Raw genomic sequence first — 25,619 nt, forward strand, 5'->3', positions numbered from 1 at the left:
AGTAAAACACAAGGGATATATAGTGGGTTATTGGGCTTTGTCTGGACCTGCCAGGTATTGAATCATTTTAATTATAGCTATATTTGCATAAACTATATTGTGTGGGTCCTCAGGAGGATAAGGAAGCAACAATTAAGCTGAGTTTGATATAGCATAATCTGTTTTAGTAAACTGAGTATAAATGATTATATTAATAAGTTATCTGCTTTAATCAAAGCAAATTTATCTTTTTGTTCTTTTTCTTTAGTTGGAAGATGCTGGTTCAAGTAGTTTAGATAATCTACTAAGTAGATACATCTCAGGCAGTCACCTACCCCCACAGCCCACAAGCACCATGAATCCCTCCCCAGGACCCTCTGCCCTATCTCCAGGATCATCAGGTAAAGTCAGTTGAGGTACCGCCTCATTTCTGTAACATCTTAAAAAAGTATCTCTCAGTGTATGTATTAGGATTCTCCAGAGAAACAGAACCAATAGTAGAAGGGTGTATGTGTCGGGGGAGAGAGGAGACAGAGGTTAAGGAATTAATTGGCTTATGTGATTGTCAGGGCTGGCAAGTCTAAAATCTGCTGGGCTTGTCAGGAGAGTGGAAACCCAGGGAAGAGTTGATGCCAGTCTTGAGTTGAGGCAAAATTCCTTCTTGCTCTAGGGAACTCAATCTTTTAAGGTCTTCAACTGATTAGAGACCCACCTTCATTATGTTTTACTCAATATCTACTGATTTAAATGTCAGTAACATCTATCATGTTGATGCAAAAGTAATTGCGGTTTTGGACCTTGACTTTAAATCATAGCTAGGCTCAAATGCATCTTTATTAATCAAAATAGGAACCATTACAATCAGCACATTTTTGCCAATAAGAGATAAGTTTGTTTATTCCTGTAGCATAAAAATCCTGCTTCAGGATTCAACGAACTCTTGGAAAGCATTTTCTGCATCCTACTGGTTGTGGAAGCATTTTTCCTGCAAAAAGTTGTTGAGATGCCTGAAGAAGTGGTAGTTGGTTGGTGAAAAGTCACTTAAATATGGTGGATAAAGCAAAACTTTGTAGCCCAATTTGTTCCAACTTTTGAAGCAGTGGTTGTCTGACATGCGGTCAGGTTTATGGAGAAGAATTGGGCTCTTTTTGTTGACCGATGCTGGCTGAGGTATTGCAGTTTTTGGTGAGTATACTTCTGAGATGTAATGGTTTTGCCTGTAGTGGATCAGACAGGCAGCAGACCACCAAACAGAGACCATAACCTTTTTTTTGGCTCAAGTTTGGCTTTGGGAAGTGCTTTTGAGCTTCAGTTACTGACCTGGTCATCACCAGTTGTTGTCTAAAATCCACTTTTCATCGACATCACAATCCAATGGAGAAATGATTGGTGGTGTTGCGTAGAATAAGAGGAAACGACACTTCAAAATGATGATTTTTTTTGATTTCTGGTCAGCTCATGAAGCACCTACTTATCAAGCTTATTCACCTTTCCAACTTGCTTCAAATGCTGAATGACTGTAGAATGGTCGATGTTGAGTTCTTTGGCAACTTCTTGTGTAGTTGGAAGAGGATCAGCTTCGATGATGACTCTCAGCTGGTCGTTATCAACTTCCAATGGCCAGCCGCTATACTCCTCATGTTCAAGGTTCTTGTCTCCTTTGCAAAACTTCTTGAACCACCACTGCACTGTGTGTGTTAGCAATTCCTGGGCCAGGTGTGTTGCTGATGTTGCGAGTTGTCCCTGCTGCTTTATGACCCATTTTGAATTTAAATAAGAAAATCAAAGATGAGATTGCTTTTTGTCTAACATCATTTCCCTAGTCTAAAATATAAAATAAACAGCAAGTAATAAGTCATTAGCAAAAAAAGTGAGAAATGTGCATTAAAATGATGTATAACATAACCACATTTATTTAGAATGTATTCCAGTATCAAATGGCAAATCTAAACAATGCAAAAACCAAAATTACATTTGCACCAACCTAATAAATACCTTTCCACAAAGAACGGGGTACCATATTCTAGCCAAGTTGAGACATAAACTTAATCATTATAATAATATTTTTCCTTGATTGCTCTAATTATTTTTCTTCAAATGTTGTTGGCAGTCTAAAGTGAATTGAAATAATATGTATCTGTGGTGTACACTCTTCAGAACTCTGATGTTCCCCTCCTTCAACCTCCAGCTGTATTTATGTTTTTTGCTGGATTTGTAGATGTATTTACTCTCCATGTCTTCTATTTTACAACACAGGTTGTCAATTGAAGAATTCTTTGGTTTCAACTCAAGTTTAAAACACTTTGTTAAATAATGAAAAAGTTGAAAATTTGTTCAAAAAGCAAGAAATGAGAAAGGGCAAGTGAATTTTCAATTTGAAGTTCAATTTTCAGTGGCCAGTCAAGTCCATGAGATAGAGACCTCTTCCAAAGTCCCAGTTTTATTAACCCTATGACATGAATGAATTATTAAAGCAGCTCGAAATAGATGGACACTGTGGAAGTGGTTATGGAATGTATTTTTCATGTTTCTTACTGAAACATACCACCTCATTATTTCTAGAGTTAGAACAGTTCAGACTTAATGATGCATCTCATGAAAAATCCACATTTAATACATTTTTTGATTAATACTATTTTTGAGGTTTAATGAATGCATTCCAGGACTTTTAAAGAATAATTAATAGGCATCTAAGTAGGGTATTTATCAAATGACTTTGGGTGGGATGGCAAATAGCTTTCTCTTGATATGGTAGTTTCCACTGATTGAATAGTGTTGCTCTGAGAGGATTCTGAGAATGCTTTCTGGGCTCAGCTGAGAGAATCTGATTGACAGTTGCCAATGATTAGACATGAAATCCTTGACTTAGAGACTAAGACTAGGTCTGATTTCCAAGAATTGCTGAATTGCTTTATAATAATACTTGAATTCTGTAGTGGGTAGGTAGAATTCTGAATTTTCTTACCTGCATAGATATTCATTTTGACTTATTAATTTTCAGGTTTATCCAATTCTCACACACCTGTGAGACCCCCTAGTACTTCTAGTACTGGTAGTCGAGGCAGGTGAGTATTACATTAATAGCTTTTTTATTTTTATTAAGAAAAATCAAATATGTACTTTGAAAAATAGACTATTATAATGAACTCCCATATACTTTTCAGCCATCTTCAACAATGATCAAGTTATGGCCAGTCTTTATTTATTCTATACTCCCACCCATTCCCCAGTCTAAATTTATTTTAAATAAATTTCAGACATTTTGTCATTTTATTTGAAACTGTTTCTCTATATATCACTTACAAGGTAAGGATTTAAAAGTTTTATAACCATTGAACCATTATACACCTAAAAAATATTTGGTAGCTAATTTTAATCAGTAGACCTCTAGTTAATGTTCATATTTCCCAGTTTTTCTCATAAATGTTTTAAAAAATGATTTTTATTTAATCAGATTCAGATAGGCCCTATACATTGCCATCAACATGTATGTTGAGGTCAAACTCATTGTATTTATTGAAGAAAAATGTATTGTTTTTCTTACAGAGTTTTCCTCATTTTCCCATCTTTTCATGTAAAAACTACCTTTTGTTTTTTTCTCTGTATTGCTATTTAGGTCAGGAGGTTTGATTAGATTCAGGTTTGATTTGAGGCGAAGGGATGGGGATAATACTTCACCGTGGTAATGTGTACTGTCAGGGTCACAAAATGGAGATTTTTTTATGACAGCAACCAGTGATTGTCAGTGCTTTTTTTTTCCCCTGGCTTGAAAATGATATTTTAGTTACTGTATACCACCTTCTTTGAATACTTCTGTAAAGAAAAATTTTCTGCCAACTATTTGATTATTGGAAAAGCAGAATAAATTGATTCTCTTTATTTGCCTATTTTAGTAATAATGAGTTGATTCCCAGCACCCTCCAACAGTGACCAATGAATATTAACTTTATGAGTTCATATATTTAAACATATTTTATATATTTTAATATTTTAGGTGTTATTTTTATTGATGATTACATTGTTCCATTTGGCCTGTCCGAACTTTTTCTTAGTTATTTTGCTATAATCCCAGTAGTCATTTAAACATTCTTGTTTCCTGTTGTGAAATGATGTCACATGTTCATCAGACAAATAGCTGATCTCAGGCCTGAGGCAAGAAATGTATAAGGAATCCTGGTCATATTAGTGGGGAAATAGTGCTTTGAGACAAACTTGTGGGTTCTAGGGGCTACTGAATTCACTGCTACTGAATTATTCATGGTTTCTTCTACTTTTTTGGTGAATGGAGAGCTAAGATATTATAGTGTGGGAAGAGAGAGAATGTATTGTGCTGAAGGTTAACATAATAAATGTTGACTGATTTTTCTGTTTTTAATTTGAATAATTTAGTGCAAAGTAAGGATTTTATTTAAGGTACATTGAATCTTTTATTTATATGTAAATGCATTTGGAAGACTAATTCTTTGTTTTTAAATTACACTTTAAATAATCAGTACTTTTAGTAGAAAAGTACAAATTGAGTGAAAAGGGTTTTCATTTTTGTCAGTGATACAGTCTTAAAGTTTATTCACTTCTCTTGCCCGTGGTTTGCTTTATGATCTAGATAGAGCCGATTAGTCACGTATCTGTCCCTCTTAGCCTTTGGTTGTTGTTCAGTCACTAAGTCGTGTCTGACTCTTTGCAACCTCATGGACTGTAGCATGCTAGGCTCCTCTGTTCTCCACTATCTCCTGGAGTTTGCTCAAATTCATATCCATTGAATTGGTGATGCTATTGAACTGTCTCATCCTCTTCTGTCCTCTTCTCCTTTTGCCTTCAGTCTTTCCCAGCATCAGGGTCTTTTCCAGTGAGTCTGCTCTTCACATTAATTCACATTAGGACTCAAAAGCTGAAATAGTGATTCCCTTGAAGGGCATTTCATGGACCACTGTTACTGATGTTTTTAGATCTTTGGAGATAGAGAACAATTTAAACTTCTATTATATTTAGAGAAGCAGTCCCTATACTAGTAGCCTAGGGAAATGATCATTTACTAGATCCCCTAAATGATGTAGTGTAGGTTCCTCAGACGATAAAATGTTTAGGGTCTTCCAAAAGATTGATAAACATTTTTTAAAATTTGAAGCTATGAGTTTATAATACACTCCTCTTAACCATATTATTATGTATCCTTATCTGCTGTGAGCTTAACAAATTGTTTTTACTTTAATGAACATTTCATATAACTTAATGAACTTTTCATATAATTGTTTCATATAAATGTACACCATGCAGTCAAACATATGTGACCTTTATTTGTTGTTTTTGTTAGCTGTGGGTCATCAGGAAGAACTGCTGAGAAGACCAATCTTAGTTTTAAGTCTGATCAAGTGAAGGTCAAGCAAGAACCTGGCACTGAAGATGAAATATGTAGCTTTTCAGGAGCTGTGAAACAGGAAAAGACTGAGGATGGCAGACGGAGTGCCTGCATGGTAAGGTTCCAGTGGAACCGTTCAGTGATGTAAGGAGGTCACTTCACTAATTATTTCATCTCTGCGTGTGTAAGTCTGGATACTGATCCCGTGGACCTGTATTCATTTCTAAATTTTTTTGCCTGGTATAAGCCAAATATCTCTTTCTCTAACTGATCTTTTTCCATCAAAGTGTCAACTGTAATTGATCAGAAAAGACTTGTATTAAGGACTCCTTTCAAGCTATCTTTTGGTTTGTAATTTCTTATGTAATTTTGCCATGATTCTAAATTGGGCTCTAGTTTTTTCTAAATTTATTAATCATTTCATTAGTCACATTGAGTCTCAAGCCACAAAAATCCTTGGCCATTTTCCTGGACCAGTGAGTTCAGGGTTAAGACTGCTGACATGAAAGAAGTTTAATGCTCAAAGAGTTTTGTAATGAGAAGATTGCCTTTGGCCTATGAATTATAACGATTAATAATTTTTAATCAATTTTTAACCAGTTTAACAATTATTAACCAATTCCTCAGCTGGAACATTTTATAAAATTTATAATACAGAATGAAGGCAGGCCCAAGTCTCTCTTCATTTAGAAATTTTGATCTTGGTTCTTTTCTTCCTACTTACAATTTATGTGTAATTTTCTACATGGTTGGCACATAGAAATTTCAACTCTGTAGATTTAGAGAGTACTGTTATCTCTTCATTCAGAATTTGGTTTGGAAAGTTCCCCTGAAAAACAGTGCAAAAAGGTGGTGAAAGATTTTACATTGTCACAGTCTTTCTATATTAGTAGGATGGTAAGTGGGCAGAAGAATAGTTCAAAATTCTTTTCAAAAGCTATGTGACAAGGAAGGACCTATCATGTAGGAAGCACAGTGAACTGTATTCAGTATCTTGTAATAACCCATTAAAAAAACTCTGAAAAAAAGTACATATATAACTGAATCACTTTGCTGTATACCTGAAACCAACAACATTGTAGATTAACTATACTTTAATTAAAATTAATGGTTAAAAAAAATAAAGCCAATAGAAAGGGGGGAAAATCTGTGCAACAGAGTTCATATAGCCAGCTGTCTATAGGAGAATACCCCTATACTTACTTCCCAATTGACATGCTTAACAGTTTAATTCCTTTATTATCAAGTGAACCAATAGTATAGAGACTGCTCCCTAAAATCATTTTATGAACATGCCAAAGTAATTTTGGGGTTATTTTCATTTTTCATATTACTGATATGATTTCAAGCAATTTTACAATAAATTCCAAAATAATTAAGCTATGTCAGTATATCATGTTGTAAATACACCCACAGTAGCACACACAATGCATGCCATAAGGATTAAATGATTCTTCAAGAATTTGTCCTTGCTTTGTTTTAGTTGAGCAGTCCTGAGAGTAGCTTGACACCACCTCTTTCAACCAACCTGCATCTAGAGAGTGAGTTGGATACATTAACAAGCCTGGAAAACCACGTGAAAACTGAACCTGCAGATATGAATGAAAGCTGCAAACAGTCAGGGCTCAACAGCCTTGTTAATGGAAAGTCCCCAGTTCGAAGCCTCATGCACAGGTCCGCAAGGATTGGAGGAGATGGCAGCAGCAAAGATGATGACCCAAATGAAGATTGGTGTGCTGTCTGCCAAAATGGAGGAGATCTCTTGTGCTGTGAAAAATGTCCAAAGGTCTTTCATCTAACTTGTCATGTTCCAACACTTCTTAGCTTTCCAAGGTACAAGTGATAACTGATTTTTTTGTTGTTGTTGTTTTTTATGAGCTAAAAAAAATAAAGTTATTCTGGACAGATGGCCTCCTTAACCAATGCCTAGTATTTATATAAAACAGGGAGCCTGTTACTCCATTGTGTGAAGTGAAGTGAAAGTTGTTCAGTTGTGTCCAACTCTTTGCCACCCCATGGACTGTAGCCTGCCAGGCTCCTGTGTCAGTGAATTCTCCAGGCAAGAATTCTGGAGTGGGTAGCAATTCCCTTCTCTAGGGGATCTTTCCAACCCAGGGATTGGACCCAGGTCTCCTATATTGCACACGGATTCTTTACCACCTGAGTCAACAGGGAAGCCCATTACTCCGTTACATTCTAGAGAAATTAACAGGTGAATGAAGAAATGTCCAAGATCTAAGTTATGCATTAGTGATAAAAAATAGACTATTTACTCACCTTCAGTTATATTTCATATAAGCAAATTAGATGAACCTCTAAATTATGAGGAGCGGTGGACTAGAGTATTGAGAAACTTAGTTGAAGATAATTTCTTAATCTGTTGCCATCATTTTTGATAAGGTCTATAATAATGAATAGTATTCAGTTTTAGGCAACTCTATTGGCTCTTACCAAAACCTACTTTTTTAATGTTTGAAAGCTCTTAGAAGACATTTTAAAGAAAAAAATACTTTGTGAAAACACCTTTACTGTCAAGTTTTTTTTGAAGAATAGCTTCATCTTTTCATTAGTAGTGCCTGCCTGAGGCACCACGTGCAAAGTTCTCAGATTTTTTCCTTGATCCTCTAGTTGAAATGTCTTTTAGTCATTAACTTTAGAGTGGAGAGTTACTGAGATCCTTATTCAGAAGAGAATAGCATGGGGGTAAAGATAAATAAAGATTTGGGCAGCATATGAGCACTGTCCCTGCATTGTATGACCCCATGGCAGGTAAATCTGGTTTCAAACATTAAAATATTAATTGATGAGCATTCAGTACAAACTTGGAGAAGGCGATGGCACCCCACTCCAGCACTCTTGCCTGGAAAATCCCATGGACGGAGGAGTCTAGTAGGCTGCAGTCCTTGGGGTCTCTAAGAGTCGGACACGACTGAACAACTTCACTTTCACTTTTCACTTTCATGCATTGGAGAAGGAAATGGCAACCCACTCCAGTGTTCTTGCCTGGAGAATCCCAGGGACGGGGGAGCCTGATGGGCTGCTGTCTTTGGGGTCACACAGTCGGACACGACTGAAGCGACTTAGCAGCAGCACCAGCAGCAGCAGTACAAACTGATGATACCAGCTAACACAGTAGAACACATGTGCTGGGCTTGGTGATGACGCCTGTAGTCTCGTCATAATTCTGTAGTGAACTAACTAACTTGGACAGTTCACTGATTTTCAGGGATTAGTTTCTTCATCTACAAGTAGTAGAATTTGGAGCTGTTTTTCTCCCCTTCCATTTAACATATTTATGTTTATGCTATTTCATCTCCAGTTGATTTCAGAGACCATAAAATAATAGAATCATACTTAATTCTTTGAGCCTTCCCTCTTCTCCATCTCTAACCCCAAAATTTTTTAAGTGTCCTTTGGAAAGCTCAGCTTCTTTTTGCCTCTAGATAAAGATTCACATTTTCTCTCAGATTCCTAAGAAGCAATGGTTTTAGTTGAATAGTGCTACCCTTTTTGAAAAATTCAACGTTTAGGATTAGAAAAGTACTGGGTATATATGAACAATGCCAGAATATTTTTCTGAAGAATTGTAATTTTACCTAAATTTTAGAAGGTATAGTCACTTGCCATAGCTGTAATAAGAGCCTTCTTTTTGTTTACTCTTTCAGAAAAGAAAGGCATTGACATTTTGGTCTTGAAATTAAAGCTTTTTATACTTTTGTTTCCTTTGGATAGTAACATCTGCTGGAACGTTAGAATTTTGCCACTGAAAACTTTCTCTCAAAGGCAGATGCTTTGGGAGGAATTGAAAAGGTGACATAGTGTTAGTATAATCCTTAGAATATGTATATATATATGTGTGTGTGTGAGATGAGGGGAGGGAAAGGAGAAAATGCATACGAAGTAATCAAATTGGAGTTTATAGCTTGACAGAAATCATGATGTAAACAAAACTATTAACTGAGCAGATTTAAAAGACTAGCTATGAAAATATAATTGTTTTATTTTTGGCATTGCATGCCAAAAGAAGATACCTGAGGACCTCTGTATCCTGTATTCCTTTCTTCTTCATGTGTATGAAGTCACCATGGTGATAATACTGGGGTTTTGAAAAAATTGGTCTTACGCTGCAAGTGCTGATCATCAGCTTTGTGCTATGAAGAGACCCATTTTTAATGGAGGTAGTGGTTTTATATTGCTTTCCAGAAGGTAATCAGTTGAAGAATGGAGACATTTTGGGACGTTTTTAATCATATAACTTCACTTTATGAGATTTGGCAAAAATAGTACCTCTTTGGTTCCACAAAAACTGGAAAGAAAAGAAAACAAGGAAACTGAAGACAACCTCTAGAGAGCTAGCTTTCCTAGAGTGAGTTTTGTTATAATTACAAAGACTGACTGCCTGTTTCCTTCTTTAGTGGGGACTGGATATGCACATTTTGCAGAGATATTGGGAAGCCAGAAGTTGAATACGATTGTGATAATTTGCAACATAGTAAGAAGGGGAAAACTGCACAGGGCTTAAGCCCCGTGGACCAAAGGGTAAGTGGCAAGTTGATTTGTTATTAGGGATTCTGTAGTTGTCTGTCTATACATTTTTTTTTTCCTTCAGTGTAACATACATATAACCTGGTAATTTTTCATTTTTTAATCACATTATCTGATGGTATATACGTTCATGACTTCTGAAATCTTTGTGTATAGACCTTACAGAGCCTTTAGGTCTAGGCTCTTAAATTTAGCTTTCTCACACTTAACATTTCCCAGCCTAATCTTGGTTTCTTATCCTCTCCTTCAAAAAACGAAGGCAAGAAAATAATGACATAAAAACTGCTTTCCTGTCTCAGTAATTCCCATCAAATAGTACCACCAGTCATCTCTTGCTCAAGCCAGAAATTAGAAGATCTCTTCACCAAACCTGATTCTACTCTTGACCCTCGCAGTCCATTTTCTGTGCAGTACATTGTGTTCTTTTTAAAATAGGTAAACAGGTCTGTCGCTTCCATGCTTAAAATCCTCTAAGCACCCATCATATTAAGAATGAAATCCAAAATCCTCATCTGATTTCACTCGGATTTCTGCTGAACTGTTCTGTACTCTGATCTCCAAAGACAGAGAATATCTTTCACAGACTTCTGTGGCTGTTACGATTTGTTTGACTTTGATCTAATGCATAAATCCATCTTCCACTATCTTTGAGGAGAAAGTATGTGTTTAGAGTGTTACAAAAACATTTCTGATTGTATAACAAAATTCTTGAATTGGATTGAGAAGACACAGTTTTTATTTCATTTTGAACCTGAGCGGAATCCTTTCAAAGAGAAAGGGAATAGCATGTGTCTCGCCTGTCTTGGGGAATTAAAATGAGTAGCAATAAGAGGTAATAGTAGGTAAATAAGTTATATACAGTAGGATAGAAGGTAGTTGCAGTCTGAGAACTAAGTGGGAAACAGGTAGTTTTATTTTGTATTTACAGCTAGTATAAGCTATATGTAGGAGGATAGCTAGTATGTAGAGAGCTTATCTTCAGTTTATTGTAGTAATACTTTATACTGATAAAGTCCTCATTTTCAAGAATATCTTTTTAGGGGGGAAAACAGTTCATGGGTTTTCTTTTCTTTTCTTGGGCCAGAAATGTGAACGTCTTCTGCTTTACCTCTATTGCCATGAATTAAGTATTGAATTCCAGGAACCAGTTCCTGCTTCGGTGAGTTGTTTACCTTAGTACTTTCTTGGTGAATAAGTTTAGTATAATATTTAAGACTACGGGGTCTGGCTTTAGTCTGCTGATGTTAAAACTCAGGCTTGAATAATCTCTTCATCCAGTCTCTTTTCTAAAATGGTTTCTTCCCTCATTGAATTATTTTCAGGATTCTATACAATAACCTGTGTAAAATAATTTTAGCATAGTATTTGATAAAATTTTTGAGTAATAAGAAGTACTTACTGTGTTATTAGGGCTAAATGGATATGAGTTTCACTGTTGAAATTGCAGTTTGTTTTTAAAGACTGTTGCTCTGATCAAAACTTAATTTCTACATCCTCTTTTACTTTTAAAATAGACATAAGGGTTACAGCTACAGGTATAATTGAAAGAGTCTTGAACTAGGAATTAGAACACTTGACTTATCCAAGTTCTGCCATTAACCAGCCTTATAGCTGGGGAGATGTACATAATTTTCTGCCTCTACTTTTAACTATAGAGGAGGCATTTGAATGAAATTATTTCTAAAATTCAGTTGTATGATTTCTACATCCTCTTTACTTTTAAAATGGACATAAGGGTTACAGCTACAGGTATAATTGAAAGAGTCTTGAACTAGGAATTAGAACACTTGACTTTTCCTAGTTCTGCCATTAACCAGCCTTATAGCTGGGGAGATTGACATAATTTTCTGCCTCTACTTTTAACTACAGAGAGGGAATTTGAACAAAATTATTTCTAAAATTCATTTGTATGATTGATTCTAAGATCTGTACCTTGGGGAGAAAAATCTCTATGCAAGTATTAATTTGATTAAAAGTATAACGTTGAACCTTTTATAATGGTTTTGCCTTCATAAGCCCTCTTTTATGAACAATCAAGATTAATAGAAGACTGTGGGGAGAATTTCCAAGCCTTTGCGCTTTGTTTTTCTTAAAGCAGGTTTTTGTAAGGAATAAAGACTCTAAAATCCTATAGTAAAAGGAATACCAGGGATACATTATAAATGTGATAAGAATATGCTACACATATTGTATTTGCTTGCTGTTGATTGTTGAATTAAGATATTATTGAATACCAGACCTGTTATATAGGGTATTGAATAGTAATTTGTTTACTTAGGGAGGCTTAGAAATGGAAAGAGTAAAAGGTTCTAGATACAAGGAAGACATTTTGTTCAGATAGTAATCATCTGACACCAGGAAGTCTGTCTGGTCTTCAAGTTCAGGGACTTTACGGTAGAAAATTACTTTCCAACATTTTCTTTTAATGAACTTTTAAAATTGTTTCTCTGTGTTCAGTTATTTTTGCAAAGATACAGATTTCTGCCCAGGAGTTGGGGCCAGAACGCCCAAGCATGACCACTAAGTGGATAATAGGGGCTTTCTTGGTGGCTGAAGATGGTAAAGAATCTGCCTGCAATGCAGGAGACCCAGGTTTAATTCTTGGGTTAGGAAGATTCCCCTAGAGAAAGGCATGGCAACTAAATGGTTAATAAAATTTTTTCTTGTGTCACTACAGTCTCACCTCTGTTGCTATGTTCAGAGTTCTGTGATATAAGGTTTTATCCTCTATAAAGGATACTATATTCTATAGCAATACATTTTGTAATCTTCTTTCCTTATTTTAAAGTCATACAATTCTGATGGGCAAGGTGTGTCCCTAACACTAGTGGTTGGCTTTCCTTGCTGATTGATTTTTTTTCCCCCTTAATTTCCTTATTAAACATGGAACTTTGGGTCCTTCATGGAAGACCAAGGAGACTACCACATATTCTGAATGTGATTTGATTTTCATGTAATTGTGACAGAAGATTTCAAGTACAATTCACTATACTCCACATTTGCACACAGCTGGCTTAATCAACACATACTTTTCTCTAACATTAATATACATCGCATTTTCAAATTAAACACTTTGGCATTTTTGGAGAATCCTTATCTATCCTTATTTGTTTCTTTAGATACCAAACTACTATAAAATTATAAAGAAACCAATGGATTTATCCACCGTGAAAAAGAAGCTTCAGAAAAAACATTCCCAACACTACCAAATCCCAGATGATTTTGTGGCTGATGTTCGTTTGATCTTCAAGAACTGTGAAAGGTTTAATGAAGTATGTTAGCTTCCAAACTATAGAGTCTTGGATTATTAGTTTTTGTTTGTTTGCTTATTTTGTTACTGGATTTTGTTTTCCCTGCCAAGAGATTTTTTCTGTTGATTTGAAAAAATTATTCTACTCCAGGTCTGTCAAAAGTAAAATTTGATTGCATCCACAGTTCCAAAGAAGAAAGTTTACTGTATATAATTTGAAATATATACTTAAATATAATGTAATAAATTAAGAATATTATTGGATATCCCTTCCTGAATATGTTGAGGGTTGAGATAAGCATAGAAAATAGTCTGTAGTTAAGTACATTTTGTAGGAAATGATTACATACAAGCCTACATTTTGGATACATTTAGGAAAGGGATTTGTACCAGTGTCTTTGATTTCATTTGTGACCATATAAATATAGAACCTTAAAAGTATAAACTCAAGTGGCTCATCTTGACTAGTAACCCAGAGTGTACAACGTTGAGTTTTCTCAACATTTCAGCAATATGACTTTCATTAACTTTGGTTATGTATTTTTTTTGAGAATAAAGATGAGCTATCCATGCCTTTAGTAGAAATGTGATGTATATCACCTTCAGGGATGTTTTTGTTATCTTTGGGAAGGTCAAATTTCTTTTTTGTGAAGGAATATTTTAATTATTATAAGAGAAGAAAATGGATGAGAATCCACAAAATCTTCAGATTACTAGAAGTTTCTTTATTGCTGATAAAATTTGAATGCCGTATGAATATTACTAAAAAATTCACATTGAATCATGTGAAATGTACTCAGAGTTGCCTCTAGGAGCATCTAGGTGGCTTTTTAATTTCATATTAAAAATATTAGTGATAAGTTTTGTTGCCTTTATAGCAGTGTGTCACAGAGAATGTAGGAAAACCTCATTCTCTTGAAGTTAAATTAATACAGTCCCAAATTTCTTGTCTTATTTTCTAATTCAGATATTTTCAAATAAGTATGCTTTCATGAGCCATAGCTAATAACATTTGCCAGGAAGAAGACCTATTTTAATGATAGTTAAACAATTTATGATTAACAAATTACCACACAGATGGAATTCTGATTGATTGTTGAAAGCTTGTTGGTTAGAAAAAAAACAAAACGTTTCTTATATTTGTTTCAAATAATTTTTTGCAACTCCTATTCAGGTTGACCTCACTAATTCAGAATTTTGAGAAAATTTCACAGTAGCTTTAATAATAGCTTTGTAAAGAAAGTGGGTCCATGTTCTGTATAATTTTAGGAAGCTCTTGAACTGGTCATAGCAGTTTGTTCCCCCTATTATGGCTGACTTTCGTCGCCAATCCTATGCAGTCTTATAACTTTAGAAAGGATTATAATTTCCCTTTTTTTTTTTTGACTCTGGTATCCTTTTTAGATGATGAAAGTTGTTCAAGTTTATGCAGAAACACAAGAGATTAATTTGAAGGTAAGCTTTTCAGACCATGCAAACTTGGTGAAGGAATATGCATTACCAATAGGTGAATATTCCTATCTTTTGCTTGCAGGCTGATTCAGAAGTAGCTCAGGCAGGGAAAGCAGTTGCATTGTACTTTGAAGATAAACTCACAGAGATCTACTCAGACAGGACCTTCGCACCTTTGCCAGAGTTTGAGCAGGAAGAGGATGATGGTGAGGTAACTGAGGACTCTGATGAAGACTTTATTCAGCCCCGCAGAAAACGCCTAAAGTCAGATGAGAGACCAGTACATATAAAGTAAAATGACATGAACTTAAACCAGTTGTTCAAAAAAGAAAGAAAAACTTCTATTTAAGTGTTGCTGGAATATCCTGCCTACAGTGGGCTCCTTCTTGAAGAAGATGATAGCTTTTACACAGTATTAGATTGAAATAATGGACAGAAAACACATTCTGGTCAAGAAAGGGGGAAAGGACTCTATTTGCAACTTTAAAAGTGAAAACAAAAGTCAAAGTGAAATGATTTGAAGATTTCTGTTACTTCAGAGAATGGTTCTGATTGCTAGAATGGGCTGATGTTGATGATCATTTGGTATTGATTGGTGCAAATACTGAGTGTTCAAGTACTTAAGGATCATGTCACTGGTTAAGTTGTCTCTTTGGACTAGAGTGCACATTTACTAAAATGACTTTCATGTCTCTCCCTTCACACATATACAATACTGGGTTATTTTCTAGTCAAAAATCAAAGTTCTCAGATTCCACTTTGATATCAATCAGTGCAGATGTACATTAGATCATGCCATTATATTTTATCTCGTTTTGATGCTGTTGGGCCTTAGTTTTTATATTGGTTAAAATAATTCAACAGTAGATTTTCTGTTCATACTTAAAGACTTTGGGAAACATGCCTATTGAACTTCATTTAATCAACTCTAGTGTTGTACTGAAATAAATATGGTAACTCTTCAGTAGCAGATCATTTATAATAATCATTTCCAGAAAATACTTCCACAGAATTGTACTTCCCAATCAAATCATCTGATCACACATTTATTCCCATGAAAGGTAGAATGGTTGTTTGAAAATTAATCTAGTTTTCTGTACATTTAAAATTTGATTGAGGTGACAGCTGGCTCTTACCCCGTCTTCCTTCATATCGGTTTTCTGATAGACCACTATTGGCAAACAGTTATCTGTCAACTACCAAATGTGTAAAATTTTCTGTATTTCACTTTGTCTTATTTGTAAATAGTGAACTAAAACTTCTGGCAGATCAGCAACATTTGCTGAGCCTGTTTTTTAAGCTAATATGTATTCTTACTAATGTTCCTATCAAGAATGGATTTGTAATATATGCTGTCTATTTCTAATGTTCACATTCATATTTTGAGGTTCTATCTTATTTTAATAGAGAACAGACTTCTCAGAAAATCTTCAGAAGCAGCTTATTATTAAAATATCAAAATATTGAAATAAACCCGGTGGGGTTAGATTACTCATCCGTCCACCAAGTGGGACATTTGCATGGACTGGGGGCTTTAAGGACTTAGAACAGACCTGTAAGTATATCCTGAAGATGAGCCAATCAATCCCCACTTGAATGGTTACTGGAATAGACCCACCTTTACGACCCTGATTTTAGCACCCGAGGCAGATAAACTCACCTTGGCTCTGTTTCATTTTTCTTCTCTTCATTTGTGATGCTCAGATCCAAGATGTGTGTTCTAGACTGTGTACAGGCTTCTCTTTTGTTGAGTTAAAAATTTTAGTCCTACTTTTGTATGGACATACTAGAATGTAAAGTGACCAAAATAGAAGACTTGCCATTAGATATTTTTCAGATGTCAGCATATTTGTGGCAAATCATTTGCCTTTTTACAAATTCAGCTTAAACAGTTCAGACAGTAGACTACTCAGAAAAACTTATTTGACATAATTGTCTAAGAGGTAAATATTTTTTAGTGCGTATTGAATCAAATAAAGTGCTCTAAAGAAGTTATTACACAAATTTCTTTGGGTTGTTTTTCTTTAACATGTGGTGGAGGTAAACATGAATATGATTCAAGCCTTCTAATGGTGTATTAGTTTTATTATTGCTGTTGACTTCATTCTGTGGCTTTCTTTTAGCTTTTTCAGTTGTTACAAGTTAAACTTTAAAACATATACCAAAACTTATCAATTTACTCAAATCTCAAATTCTTTAGAACAGATTTCTTATAAAAAGGAAAAATTATTTTAAAATACTTTTATCTATGTGCATTTTCCTCTTTCCTACAACATTCATGATTTCTGTTTATCAGGAGACTTACCTAAGGGTACATTTTGGTAAGTGATGAGTAGCAATGTAACTTCATTTTGCCAAGCCATTGAGTGCTGATAGTTTGTGCTTGCTCTTCATGTGAATCCTTTTCATGGTCTTAGATAACACATTCTACCAGAAACAAATTGTAAGTAAAATATTTGATATTTGGGGCCTTAAAAGCTAATGTGTTCCCTTAAAGACATTTACATGTCAGATGGAGATTTTGGTTTTTATTTTCTTTTAATATTGGTTCTTAAAAAGCCAGTTATTGCCAGCATTTAATAGGTTCCATTTCTGTTAACAGAAGGTAGGTTCATACTGATGAGGAATTACTGTTAAATTATATAACTTATCAACAAACCACCATTATATAAAGGTATTCACTGTAGATTTCATTAAACCTTTTTTTCTTTCACATTCATCATTCACTGTGTTTCTAAGCTGATTTATTCACTAAACATGCCTGTTAAAGTATAAAAAATTTATATTCAGATATCTTACATTTTCCTGTTCATTAATGTTTTAAAAAGACAAACATTGAATATCAATCCCTGAAGTCCGTTTGTTTTAATACTCCCTTAAAATTGTATTCTTTGTTAAAAGGTAGTATTTTTGATTTGAAGATTTAAATATTTCCTTAAACTTTCACCACACTTCATTTTTCATTTCCACTAAGAACAAAGTGTTCCTCGGTCTGTTCCTCTGGCCTAAATTTGTATTTTTTAGCACTTGGGTCAGCTGATACAGTGAATGAGAGAACTGCTTTGCAAGGTGAAGCATGTATGTGTTCCAAAGTATGGTTAAGTTGTAGGTCAAGTTCTACTGAAACATAAAATCATTACTAGAGAAAGGTTAAGGCATTGAATCCACCGTCAAAATTATTCTTTTTGGAATCAACAAGGTACTTTCTGACTTCTATTCTTATATAAGGAAATTTTAAATAAATTTTAAAGTTAGTTAATTCTAATTTTTTTGTTACAACATTGAGATTTTTAGTTACTCCAAAGAAATAACACTTTTAAATAGAAGCAAAAGGTTTATAGTCTGCAAATTGTGGATTTATCAATTACCTCAGCAGGTATCCTGCCATGTAACTATTAATGATTAGTTTTAATAAGCCAGTAGTCTTAGGTTTATTGGACTATGCTCTTGGGTTGTGGCCTACCATCCATTATTCTCTTAGTATTTAAAATGGAGTAAATGCTGTGGCCCCATCTCCCTTGGCCTTTTAAAATCCCTTATCCATGCCCACTAATATACAACATATGAAGTATAAAAAATGCCATTTCTTGAGGTCAGCACTGCTTATTTGCATACTCAACATTGGATCAGTGAGTAGTTTTATAGTAGTCTACCCTCCCCAACTTCCCTAATTCAAACAATCAGGTTCTTAAGTCATGCCACGAATTCTTAACTCATACTGTCTATATTAATAATCTGCTTGAGGTGATCCAAGGTGTTAGGTGAATCACAACTTGATCATCATATATCAGACCTGGATGTTTATTTCCCACAGTTACCTTCTCCTTGATAAAGCAATAACACTGCTTTAAGTCTGTTGCCTAATAGCATGTCATAATCCTCTCGTGGATGGTGATTTTATAGGAAAGTTTGTATGCATATCACCCAATCTATCTTTTAAAAATTAAGGAATTTAAATGTATGCTGGACCTAATGACAATATATTGTGGCATTTTATTTTAAAAATTGGGGAAAGTTGCATATTTTTTTAAAAGTAGGCATTTGAGTAAAAAAATCGAAGGTACTTTTTTAAGAAAATTTATATGCCACAGTTTACATAGACATTTCAGATTTCAACATATACTCTTGATATAATGGTTTCTTTTACTTGGTCAAAATGCACGTATAGTATTTCTTCCATCTTAGTTCCTTGTGTTTGCCTTTGTGGTCTTTTATATATTTTTATTGTATCTGAGAAAGAAAATTATCTTCAAAAATAAGTCAATTTGGAAATATTTATTATAATCAAACTACAAAATGTACAAAATTAAGTTTAGCCCTTTTCTAGCAAGTGATCTTTAAAGTTAAAAATGCTGTTCTTTTAAATTCTCCAGATTTGTATGTGGGAGGGCACTGGAATGATCTTGCAAGTGCCACTGCAATATTCCCTTTCAAGTGTGGCCTAAATTTCAATCTTAAGGACGAAATGCATGTCTGCTCCTGGTCTGAAAATGTAGGCATTAATTATATTTTAAATCACAGTGAAACATGTATATAAGCCTATAACAAGATTTGTGCAATTTGAAAGCCTTTTGATTTTCTTTGTAGACGTACCTACACACGAAAGGGTTAAACTCACAGCCTTACTAGTTCCTTGTTTCCCCTCATTATTGTTCCCCTCTTCTCTCTCCTCATTATTATTACTAATACTACAGTTACTTTTTTTTGCACATAGTTAACTACCCTTCAATATGATTCTGAAAGAAAAAGTGCTGTTTCTGTGGTATTGTATTCTCTAAATAATCATATTTAATTTTTTTGAAACAAGGTTGCAGTTTCTAATTGTTCTATTCCTGTGTTTTTTGCTGGTGTGTAATAAAAGCAAGGTTTTCTTTTCATGGTTATTTAATACATTAGCTGCCTGTAAATATTTCTTGTTATAATGCTCTGGAATGTGTTGTAGAAGTTGTATTAGATTAGTTTAAAACCTTGTTTGAAAGCCACGTTGTTTTGGTTATTTCTATTAAATTAGAAAATTGAAAAAGTTTTCAAATGAATCTTTTTTCTTCCTCCTCTTTGAGACTTAATCACTTAGATTTTAAAAATTTATACTCTGTGAGGCACCGGAGATACTTTCATGAACAAGATAAAATACAGTCCATGCCCTCCCAAATTGTTATACTCCATTTGAGAATGATAGGGATTAACACAGAATATAGTTAGTAACACAGGGAAGGATCTAACCCCAAATTTTGTTCATCAGGAAAATGATCTCTCTCACTCATAAAAGACAGGACCAGGTAAAAGAGAAAATGAAGAGAATAAATATACAGAAGCCTAAAAGTAAAAGGAGAACATTTTTGTATTCCAGGACTGAAGGGGTCAGTTTAACTGGAATAGAATGTAAATTGGAGTAGTAAAATATTAAGCTGAAGAACAGAGCAGGATCCTTTTCATGCAGAAAGTTATAATAAAAGGGGCTTGGGGCTTTTTCACTGAGGTCAACAAGGAGTCCCTGAAGAATTTTAAGCAGGATGGGGCTTAGTGAGTTGACATAATTAAAATGATCTTTCTGATCTGATTAAGAAGAATGAGTTATGGAAGAGATTGGTACTGGAAAGGCAATTTTAGGCTGTTCCTAATCTAGGTGAGCCCTAAGTTATCTAACAGTGGAGATGGAAAATGGCAGTCAAATTTTAGAGAACTTTAAAAAGTGAGCTATCTCAGTAACTATCCCAATGGCCCAGTAACTGACGCCATGTGGTTGCCTAAGATATTTTATGTGGTACCTATTAAAATAAGGGGAGAAAGGAATAGATTTGAGGATTTGTTGAGTTTAAAGTTCCTCTGGAAAATTAAGGAGAAGGTAGGTGTCCTAGGATAGTTCTGGTGCTTATCCTGGGCTGCAGATAGAATCTGTAAGATACATCAGGAATCATGTCTGTTGTATTCACTGAATATGCCTAGCACATGGTAGGCATTCACCAACAAGTGTCAGAGTTGAGCCACTTGCTAATAGTAACAATGTGTAAGAGTATATTATTGCCTAGGAGATTTATAGAATGAGAAGGGTAGAATCCTTAAAGCCAGGAGACATTTAAGGAGTAGGGAAAAAAAAAAAGACTTCAGAAGTACAGTATGGTTAGTCATGAAAGAAAGCCAGGAGAGCCATAATGGAAAAAGGCTGCAAGAAGGGATGTGAAAAAATCAGTGATAAAGTGTTGGAACAAGAGATGAAGTAATGTTAAACTGGCCATTAACTGTAGGAATTTAGAAGCCATAGATGACCTTTTGATAAGACCTGCTCCAGTTTAGACAGCAGCAAGAGTTCAGCGGGTTAGATTAATGACTGAGTGTAGGCTGTTCTTTAAAGAAATATGACTTTGGTTTTTCTTCAGGTTATTCAGAGCGAATGGTCATGAATAATTAAGTAAAGCATCACAATGAAATTTCCAAATTGTTAAGCTTTCTATATGCATTGTATAGTGGGAAAAGAATGGATTTTGACCATTGGGCAGTCTTTGGTTGAAACCTTTTGATTTGAAGTGGTAAACTTAGATTTACTGATCTGTGTATACTTCGATTATTTATGTTGAGAAATGGGGATATTCATATCCAGGTAATGGAATTGACAGGACACTATGTGTCATCCCTGTGGCTACAAAGGAAGTTCTCAACAACCATTTAGCTTCCTTTTTCCTGTTTCTCCTGCCTGTTATGCCATGAAAAGGGGCGGGTTAGAAATGTCAGTTTCTCCCTTTTTACTGATGAGATAAAAGACTTCAGTACAGATCCTTAAGAGTTGTAAATCTATCCTCTTTGAAGTAGTTAACTTGTCAGCCAGTAATTTAGTTGATAGTTAGACTTCTAAATCCCAGCAGATACTCATATTTTGCCCTAGATTTTTAGGGAGTAATAAATGCAAAAATTAACAGGTAGGATACATATCTAGTGCCAGCTTTTGTCTCAAGCTTCCTTTTCGTATTACTTGAGCCTCAGGTAGTGGTAAATACAGCATTGTTCTTTTGTTTACACATATGTTGGTGATTTGGAAAGGCAATATACAGGACACCAGTTTCTGCAATATGGCAGACTGCATGCCCTGAGGAACCCTGATGGTTCAAACATCTGAAATGCTGAATAAGACTCAGTTAAAAACAAAAACCTTGTTTAAGTGTATTGCTGAGCTAAGAAGGAAGATGCTCAAAGCTCTACCCTGTCTGTCACCTGTAGCATTTTTGCCAAAAGTATTTGGCCTGAATCTAATCATGTGGAATAGACATAAGTGGAATATGTTTTTTACAGAGATGCTTGATATGAATTCTTAAAGTAACTTGTAAAACAAATGTAGAGGCTATTCTAGATCAGTTACATGTAGTGCATGACCTTAGATTTGATATTGAATTAAATCATCCCAGCCATTAAAACATTTTAGGCACATCTGTGAAAATCTATATATGAACTCTTAAATGATATGGAATGTTTAATTTCCTTAGGTGTGATAATAGATTTGTGCTTATATATAAAATCCCTTTTTTTTCTTAGGACATGGCATGCTCTAATATCTAGGGATGAAGTATTATCATAAATGGTTAGGCAAAATGTATGATAGTGCATATGTGCCAGGAAAACTGGTAAGTCAGGTAAAGGCAGATGAGTGCATATTGTTTGGAACTTCTGGAGACTTGAAAATTTTCAAAATAAAATTAATGAAAGGTGGGACAAAAAGCATGAATCCAGAGAAGAGTTAAGAGGACCATTGCTCCAGGTGTACTCAGGACTTTGGAATGAGATCAAAGTATAAGGCCAGTCTAAGTGTGAAGTCAGAATGAGGTGTTTTTCTAAAACCTGGGACCTCAAAATATGATACACTCAATGAAAGAATGAACCAGAATAGCCTACTTCAGAGAGGAAACTAAGTACAGGGAAGAAAAAAAATCTTCCCTAAGAATTTGTACCCACTAGCCAACACTGACTCACATTATTTATCTAGTCATAGAAATTAAAGTGGGTTCAGGTTAGAGGTGATTACAGCCACTTAACAGAATTAATGTTAATACTCTTACAGAAAGCACTTGAGACCCAATCTCCAATAATGTTCGTAGGTAATATGCCAATAGTCTTGGATTCATTCAGAATGGCAAAAATGAGAAGTTTTCTTAAAATTGGGAGAGAAAGCCGATTTTGACCCATAATGACTATATTGGATGAGTGTTCAAATTAACATGTCTAAAGTTGGGATGGCATTGTAGTATATTTTGGTTATGTTCATGGTAAAAAAAAAAATGGCGTAGCCTTCAATATTTGATGGCTTGGGTTCATTGAAATACAATACCGGGAATAGAGCATCAACAATTTGAGAAGGAATAAAGAGTATTAAAAATGGTGGAGGTGCAGGATAACAAGAGTTCATGGAAAGAAAAATAACCAGTTGGACCTAAAATATTTAGAAATAAAAAACAGATGAAAGACCAAGATGAAATGATACAGAATGCAGTATATTACAGAGTATATGAAGGACAGGTTAAAGGACAGACATCAAGAATATATGGAGAAGGTCAAGGAACATCTAATTAAAGTATGAGATGGAGATGATAGAATACATATGGATGATACTTGAGGGTATTTTGCTAAGAATTTGCCAAATTTGAAGTAAAAACATCTTCAAATTGGTGGCGTCTGGGGAAAAAATCATTGTCTAGATCTACTGAGCTAAGTTGTGGAAGACAAAAAGTGAGAAGTCAAAGTAATACTCTTACAAAGCAAAACCACCAAACTAGAATGTCTTAAAAGAGTAAGAGAAGAGCTCTCCTGAAAGTAACAGTAGTCTTAACAGCTGTTTAAGAATAGCAATGAAAACCAGAAGACAATGGAATAATATTTTAGATATTGAGAGGAAGCTGTTAGGCCAGAATTTTGTACCCAAAACTATCCAAAAAGGCAAGCACATTTTGCCTAATAAGGGTTTACTACCAATATATCTGTCTACATTAAATGAATGTGAGGGTTTTACTCCAAGAAAAGCAGAAACAAAAATCTAAGACATAGTAAGGAATGGTGACCAAAGAAAATGGTTAATGAGGGTAAACTTTATAAAATAATGTCAGTTTTTGCAAGTTAAAAAAAAGGCTGAATGATTTATGGCAATAGCATTTCTGCTTCCTGGAAACTGGAAAAAACACATAAAGCCCCTGAAGGTGGTCCTGTGTGCAAACAGCAGATGAAGAACCATCTCTTCAAGAAAATATGTGAAAATTCTGTTGGTTCAACTGTTAACAGGTTCTAAACATTCCAAGACTCCCTCCTCTCCCTTGTAATCTCTAACATAGACACTTCAGACTGCTGTTAGCCCAAAACACAGGCTTCCTCTCAACTCGTAGTTGGAAGGCTCTTCTCCTAGGAAAAGCAGGACATGTCTCATCCTGCCCTCAGCTACCTGTTGCTGGTGCCAAGTCTTGAGTGTGGTTAGAAGTGGGAGCACTCTTCAGCCTCCACTCAGAAAGGAGCCTCCACCTTGAATGTGGCATGCTTAATACACTGGGACACTGATCACCTTTGCCCTGTCTCATGAAGTGGTGGTTCCATGCCAGGAGAGGCAAACTGAGACCTCAAGCTGCTTTCCCAACCTCCTCCACTTCTAGGGGTGTCACACTCAGAAATTTGACATTGTCTAAGCTTGGGCTTAAAGAGATTTTGCCTTGAAGGAGAAGCAGTTAATGAAACCAATATCTCCTTTTCTTTTGTGAAGGAAGTGACTTCATTTTTCAACAGAGCATTGATAACTTCATACCTGAGGGCACAACACTAGCTGTTCAGTCGCCAAGTTGTGTCTAACTCTTTATGACCCTGTGCGCTACAGCACACAAGGCTTCCCTGTCCCTCACAGTCTCCTGGAGTATGTCCCAAGTTCACGTCCATTGGATCGGTGATGCCTTCTAAGTGTCTCATCCTCTGCTGTCCTCTCCTGCCTTCAGTCATTCCCGGCATCAGGGTCTTTTCCAGTGAGTCAGCTGTTCTCATCAGGTGGCCAAAATATTAGAGCTTCAGCGTCAGTCCTTTCAATGAATATTATATTCAGGGTTGATTTCCTTTAAAATTGTCTTGTTTGACCTCCTTGCTTTCCAAGGGACTCTCAAGATTCTTCTCCATCATCACAATTTGGAAGCACCAGTTCTTTTGTGCTCTGCCTTCTTTATTGTCCAGCTTTCATATCCATATATGACTACTGGAAAGACTAAACGGACCTTTGTTGGTAAGGTGATGTGTTTGCTTTTAAACACAGTCTAGGTTTGTCATAGCTTTCCTGCCAAGAAGTAACCGTCTTCCAATTTAATGGCTGCAGTCACCATCCACAGTGATTGTAGAGGCCAAGAAGAGGACACACTAGAGGTTGTGACGAGACAACTGAGATGAAATTCAAGATACAGTCTTAAACTGTAGGTCACTAGTTTATAAGGGCTTCCCTGATAGCTCAGTTGGTAAAGAATCTGCCTGCAGTGCAGGAGACCCTGGTTCAGTTGCTAGGCTGGGAAAATTTGCAGGAGAATGGAAAGGCTACCCACTCCAGTATTTTGGCCTAGAGAATTCCATGGACTGTTTAGTCCATGGGATCACAAAGAGTTGGACACAATTGAGCAACTTGCACTTTGAACCAGTTTATAGGGAATGAGGTAGCTTGAAGGAGCCAATCCCTAGGATTGTAAGTTTCAAACAGATTGCTACCTTTAAAGGCTCCAGAATACGCCAACATGATTGGAGTATTTCTCTGCCTTTAAAGGAGCCAGAATACTCCAATATGATTGGAGTAGTTTATAGAGCACTTCTATGCCCCACAACATTGTTGAAAACAGTACATGAGTGTAACAGCTGAGCATAGTCAAACAAGGGAGCCCTACTAAACCCCAAGAATTTGTGATTATACCTAAAGCTGTACCTCTTGAGGTACATCGGAAGCTTAATACTAGGAGAGGGGAGGAGGTAACATTTCACTAAATTTCAGTTCAGTCACTCAGTCATGTCTGACTCTTGTGGCCCCATGGACTGCAGCATGCCAGACCT

General features: G+C 35.4%; 1 protein-coding gene across 2 annotated transcripts in view; it reads left to right on the forward strand.

Moving 5' to 3' along the window:
* Positions 1-19,608, forward strand: part of TRIM33 (tripartite motif containing 33) — a 144,482-nt gene extending 124,874 nt beyond the window's left edge. The window contains exons 12-20 of one of the 2 annotated variants that reach the window (XM_019956764.2): positions 248-380; positions 2,981-3,044; positions 5,291-5,450; positions 6,819-7,168; positions 9,751-9,874; positions 10,965-11,039; positions 13,000-13,152; positions 14,535-14,585; positions 14,665-19,608. In XM_019956764.2, coding sequence (XP_019812323.2) covers positions 248-380; positions 2,981-3,044; positions 5,291-5,450; positions 6,819-7,168; positions 9,751-9,874; positions 10,965-11,039; positions 13,000-13,152; positions 14,535-14,585; positions 14,665-14,877 — 1,323 coding nt within the window. In that variant the 3' untranslated portion in view covers positions 14,878-19,608. The remainder of the gene's footprint in view (positions 1-247; positions 381-2,980; positions 3,045-5,290; positions 5,451-6,818; positions 7,169-9,750; positions 9,875-10,964; positions 11,040-12,999; positions 13,153-14,534; positions 14,586-14,664) is intronic. The other variant, XM_019956765.2, reaches the window with a different exon arrangement.
* Positions 19,609-25,619: the final 6,011 nt, after the last annotated feature.

This window comes from Bos indicus, chromosome 3 (assembly GCF_029378745.1).
Source record: "Bos indicus isolate NIAB-ARS_2022 breed Sahiwal x Tharparkar chromosome 3, NIAB-ARS_B.indTharparkar_mat_pri_1.0, whole genome shotgun sequence".
Classification (NCBI taxonomy): domain Eukaryota; kingdom Metazoa; phylum Chordata; class Mammalia; order Artiodactyla; family Bovidae; genus Bos; species Bos indicus.